The sequence below is a fragment of the Martes martes genome (assembly GCF_963455335.1).
Source record: "Martes martes genome assembly, chromosome: 10".
NCBI classification, from domain to species: domain Eukaryota; kingdom Metazoa; phylum Chordata; class Mammalia; order Carnivora; family Mustelidae; genus Martes; species Martes martes.
Genome location: NC_137898.1, coordinates 14,757,539 through 14,763,756, shown reverse-complemented (window position 1 = coordinate 14,763,756; position 6,218 = coordinate 14,757,539). Strand labels below are relative to the sequence as shown.

The 6,218-nt window shown below is 39.6% G+C and overlaps 1 protein-coding gene across 1 annotated transcript; it reads left to right on the top strand.

Moving 5' to 3' along the window:
- Positions 1-5,279: 5,279 nt before the first annotated feature.
- On the top strand, positions 5,280-6,218 carry LOC308351103 (olfactory receptor 9G4; the record flags this gene model as incomplete). Its single annotated transcript, XM_080816582.1, has 1 exon — positions 5,280-6,218. One exon carries the CDS (start codon positions 5,280-5,282, stop codon positions 6,216-6,218), a length of 939 nt encoding a protein of 312 aa, XP_080672708.1.

The following is a 6,218-nucleotide window of genomic DNA, read 5'->3' as shown; positions in this document are numbered from 1 at the left end:
TAGATAGAAATAGGTAGGTAGAGAGATAGAGAGACAGATTTCAAAAAGCTTTTACATCCATGAGAAGATTCATTGTGAAAATCGCTGCTAAGTGAAGAAGTGAATAGCCTTTAAGGTTCTATGAATGTTTGTGTTCCTTTGCCTGTTCATCTTTATGTATGAATTCATTACAACTTTGAGAATATTTCATTATGGTGTATCTCATTTCCTAATTTTAAGTCTTTTTACATATAAAACGTGAAGCTGTGGGGAACCTAGGTGGCTCAGGGGGTTAAAGCCTCTGCCTTCAGCTCAGGTCATGATCCCAGGGTCCTGGGATCGAGTCCCACATCGGGCTCTCTGCTCAAGAGGGAGCCTGCTTCCCCCTCTCTCTCTGCCTGCCTCTCTGCCTACCTGTGGTCTCTCCCTCTGTCAAATAAAGAAATAAAATCTTTAAAAAAACAAAAAAAGAAAAAAAACAAACAAACAAATGTGAAGCTGTGCTCACACAAAAAAGCCCTAGTGTTATTAACCAAGTATATTCATTTGCTAGGGTTGTCTTAACAAAATACCACAGACTGGGTGGCTGAAACAACAGAAATTTATTTTCTCACAGTTCTGGAGCAGAAAAGGTCAAGATCACGGGGCCACTTGGGTTGATGTGTTCTGAGGTCTCTCTTCTGCTTGTAGGTGGTCACCCTCCTGCTTTCTCCTCACTTGGTCTTTTCTGGGCACAAGTAACTCTTGTACTTCTTTGTGAGTCCAAATTTCCATTCTTCTTTTATGAAGACTTAGATCAGATTGGATTAGGGCTCACCCTAACCATCTCATTTTAACTTAATCACTTTAAAAAGAGATTTATTTCTTTGTTTTAGAGAGAGCGAGACAGCATGAGTAGAAGAGAGAAAAGGGTGAGGGAGAGACAATCTCAAGTAGACACCATGTTGATCATGGAACCCAGCAAGGGGGCTTGATGCCATGACCCCAAGATCATGACCTGAGCTGAAACCAAGAATTGGACCCTTAGCCTACTGAACTACCCAAGCACCCCTTAACTTAATCACTTCTATAGAGGCCCTATCTCCAAACACACATTCTGAGTCACTATTAGTCAACATACAAATCTTAGAAGGTTGCCATTTAATCCATAATATCAGGGTTTAATAGGAGCTTTCTGATGAAAGAGACAGGGAGAAGTAGCCTGGGAACACAGTACAGACAAGGGAACATAGGAGATCTGGCAGTATGGGGACGCCTGGGTGGCTCAGTGGGTTAAAGCCTCTGCCTTCAGCTCAGGTCATGGTCCCAGGGTCCTGGGATCAAGCCCCACATCGGGCTCTCTGCTCAACAGGGAGCCTACTTCCTCCTCTCTCTCTGCCTGCCTCTCTGTCTACTTGTGATCTCTGTCTGTCAAATGAATAAATAAATCTTTAAAAAAAAAAAGAAAAAAATATGGACCACAAATGATACACTCTAAAAAAGTTTATTTAGAACAATTTGGAGACATGTTTGTGATTATATTGTGATTTAATGGTAAGGCAGGGAGATTTTAGTAAAATATTTTTCATTTCATCATGTCCTAATTAACATACTATCTCAATACTGTAAATGAACTCTAATTGATTCTTTAGAGACTGAGGTGTATATTTCTGCTCTGTGGAAGAGGTCTCAAAGGTCTGTGAGAAAATGTACATATCAAGTCCAACAACGCATGCCAAAATATCAGAGGAAAGGGAAAAGCCTGTCACTTCCAGCATCTGTCCTTCCTTGCCAAGGGTAAGCAACTAGAACCAGGGGTAGATAAGTGTTTTGGTCTCTCTTTGGCCTCAGCTAAATTAGAAGGGGGATACAGAGTCAGGCATCGCTCTCAAAGGATCACTGTTAAGCCAAACACACATACAGAAAGACACAGTCTTCTAAACAAGAGTCCACTAATGAGATGCCTCACTTTCATCTAGAATTCCCAATTCAGTCTGGTAGTTATGTTGGGTCATCCTGTATTCACTAACACAGTGGGGTAAACAAAAAGAGACTATGGTTGACCTACTTTTGGATTATAGTGTCCAAGCTATACTGTGTGATATTTTCACGTCTTGCTACTAGTTTTCAGGTGTTAGAGGGACACATTCTTCCCCCAAATGTTTCGTCCTCCAGTGGAGGAGCAGTAAACAGGAGAAGACACATCTTGAGAAACCATTCTACATGGGATGCTTTAGCACGATTGGCTCAGACTTTTTCTGTGTCTTTTATTTCACATCCACACTTTCATTGCAATTTATTTTATTTTATTTTTTATTTTTTTAAAGGCTTTATTTGTTTATTTGACAGAGAGAGAGAGATCACAAGTAGGCAGAGAGGCAGGCAGAGAAAGAGTGGGAAGCAGGCTCTCTGCTGAGCAGAGAGTCCGATGCGGGGCTCAATCCCAGGACCCTGAGATCATGACCTGAGCGGAAGGCAGAGGCTTAACCCACTGAGCCACCCAAGTGCCCTTCATTGCAATTTATTTTAAATTCAAGATGGATTTTAGGACATCCTGATGGTTATGAGGGTAATGATTAAGAGTCCTTTAATAATCTTCCTGCTTAAGTGATACAGTACACTGAGTAATAAAAGTCTAGCTGAGGGTAAATTTGTCTTAAGTAGTTTGTATGAGGTTAGAAGTAGACAATACTTTGGGGGAAAAGAGCTTCAAAATATAAAGACAATTACCCACTCATTCATTCTAGAAATATTTATTAAGTGCCAATAAGTTGCTGGGAACAGTTCTATATGTGCTGGGTACAGCAGTAAACAAAACAGAGAAATCATACTGACCTGTGTGATATATGCTGTATGCAGTATGCTGATAGGGAAAATGGACAAGAAACTATATCCAGGAGCTAGAAGATGACAGTATGTCTTGGGGAAAATAGACCAGAATGGGGCCTCACACCTCATCTCCTGCAAATCCCACTCAAATGTCATTTTCTTATGAAGACCCGTTCTTGTCACTCTATTTCAAATCCCATGCCCTCGTCTCACCAGCAATACCCATCTTCTTGTTTTGCTCAAACTCTGCTCTATTTCCCCCAAAACCATTTGTGTTTGTGTAATGCCAAAATCCTTAATATGTCTTCCAATAGGCTTTGTGAGCTGATCACTCTTGTGGCTCACCTACTGGGTCTTCTACACACCCCGTCTTTACTTAACCCCTCTCAGCTCTTGGAGTTCACCAGATTCTCTGTCATGTGAGGGCTCTGATATATGTGTTTTTTTTTTTTTTTTTCCTCATGGAACTGCTTTCCTCTCCTCCTTATCCTTACAACGGGCTAGCACTGGGCTCACTTCTCTGGTCTCTTTTCAATATCTCTTCTTCTGTGAAGACTTTGAACAATAGACCAAAAAATTATTAATTTTTTTTCAGTTATTTGCCTCTCTGGAGGGCAGGAGTAGAAGGGTAATAATAGGCACTGTCAGATATTTTCATTTTCCCCCCAAGTTTTGTCGCATTGAAGGTGAACTTAATAAGGCACAGGTATTTTTCATTGTATTGATAAATAATAACACATCTGAGGAGGCTCATAGTAACTACTGGGATGATGGCTATCATACACCGGGTTGTACATTATCAATATAATGTCCATAAACCCCTGCCAAGATAACTATTACTCAAGCTTGAGCAAATTCAGAAAAAAAAATTATAGTGTAGAAATGAACACCAGCATAGCACAATACATGTGAAGCTCCTAGGATGTGAGATTCTTAAGGGGAGATTATGTGAGTAAATTAGTTTGGTTGAAGTCCTAAATAGGTGAAGACAAGTAGCAAGAGAGAGTTGTAAAGGTTAAGTTGAAGCCCACTTAGGGAAGGGGGTATAGGACTAAAGCATCTGTGCTTTGTGTGCTAATGAGATGAGATCCATTATATGGAAATAGTTGGAGGAATGAGTGATCTTCAGAATTCTAAGCTTTATCTACTACAGTTTATCAATCAAATCATGTCCTCTCAGAACATCATTTGCTACATCTGAAAGATAACAAGACATAATATTTAAAGATTAAGACACTTCCTTTCCTTATTAAAGAGGAACAGTGGACTCTGGGGGTAGAATATTACAATTGACAGTCCAGTTACAAACAGATTCTGGCTTACCTCAAAGGACAATGTTCTGAAGTGGAAGAATGTTGTGAAGTAAATCACAATCTTCTCTTGGTTTTAACTTCCTCCCACTATATTTTTAACTAAGGGATAGTCTGTTGGCTACTGGGGCATCAGCCCCAATTCCATATGTTTTGAATTAGATTCCTCCTTTTAGCTTCTTCCTCAGAGTTTTAGAGCTTTGAGATAATTTGAAAGGATTCATGGCTTCTCAGTCTATCATTGACACCAAAGATTGTGCTTTTCCTAATATTTAGCATTCACTGTATCCAAAAATAGCTCAGCTATGTATATGAATCTCATTGATCAACAAGAGAAAGTGGGGAAATAATGTTCCTTAAAAAGGCTTTTTTAAAGATCTTTTATTAAGTAAAAAAATTCAAGTTGTCAGAGGATTATATATTGCCTTAACCAGGAGAGCAAAAAGAAAAACAATTTACTTATAAAACACATAAATGGCTCAACAGTTGAGAGCACATACTCTTGATAAAGAAAATTCTGTTTTTAAATACCAGCTCTGCTATTGATCTGTTCTGTGACTTTGGACTCGTTTCTTAAACACCACGAGAATCATAATAGTGCCTACTTTATGAAATTATAAAAAGGATTAAGTATTTCAAGAATGCAATTTAGAATATTAACTGGAGCACAGTGATTATGATATTATTATATTATATTAATTATATTATATTATGTATCATATCTAATGTAAATGTATTGATAGTTACAAGAGTGGTACAGTATGTTGATATTTGTGTAATTATCAACACAATGCCTAACACATAAATTCTTAATAATATATGAAGGATACTAAAATTTTTTGAGCACTTACTATGTACTTAACATTGGGTTGGCTATTTTCTCGCATGTCTCCTTCACTCAATCAAACAACCAGTTGGGGGCTTTGTTTTTCTTCTCTGGTTGGACTACGGGCCTTGCCTTGTATGAAAGCCCTAATTTCACAATCAGATTCTAATACTAATACCTGTGGTCTACCCAAGCCACAGACTGAAATTCTATCATTCTAGGTAATCAAGGGTAAAAGTCCATAAATGTCCTAATAATTACTGACTTAACTTAGGCCTTTATTTATTTCAATAGAACAATTGCAAAATGATTTTTTCCCCCCTCAAAGTCTTTATCAGGCTTTCTCCTCTGTGGACATGGAGGTAGGAAATCATACCATTCTGACTGAATTCATCTTGGTGGGTTTCTCAGCAAACCCACAGTGGCAGCTGATTCTATTTGGACTATTTCTGGTGCTCTATTTGATGACTTTGTCGGGGAACATGACCCTGGTTATTCTAATCAGAATTGATTCCCGCCTACACACGCCTATGTACTTTTTCATTGGCAATCTGTCCTTTTTGGATTTTTGGTACACTTCTGTGTATACTCCCAAAATCTTGGCTAACTGTGTCTCAGAAGATAAACGTATTTCCTTGGCTGGATGTGGAGCCCAGCTGTTCTTCTCTTGTGTTGTAGCTTACACTGAGTGCTACCTCCTAGCAGCCATGTCCTATGACCGGTATGCAGCAATCTGTAACCCATTACTTTATTCAAGTTCTATGTCCAGATCTCTCTGTACTGGGCTTGTCGCTGGCTCCTACATAGGAGGGTTGTTGAATGCCATAGCCCATACTGCCAACACTTTCCGCTTGAGTTTCTGTGGTAAAAATATTATTGACCACTTCTTCTGTGATGCACCACCATTGGTAAAAATGTCTTGTACAGATACCCACGTCTATGAAAAAGTCCTCCTGGGTGTGGTGGGCTTCACGGTCCTCTCCAGCATTCTTGCCATCCTGATTTCCTATTGCAACATACTTCTGGCGATCCTGAGGATCCGCTCAGCCTCAGGAAGGCGTAAGGCCTTCTCCACCTGTGCTTCACACCTCATTTCAGTCATGCTCTTCTATGGATCCCTGCTCTTCATGTATTCAAGGCCAAGTTCCACCTACTCCCTGGAGAAAGACAAAGTGGCTGCTTTGTTTTACACTGTGGTCAATCCACTGCTCAACCCACTCATCTATAGCCTGAGAAATAAAGACGTCAAAGAGGCCTTCTGGAAAGCAACACAAACCATAAGACTGCAGAGATGA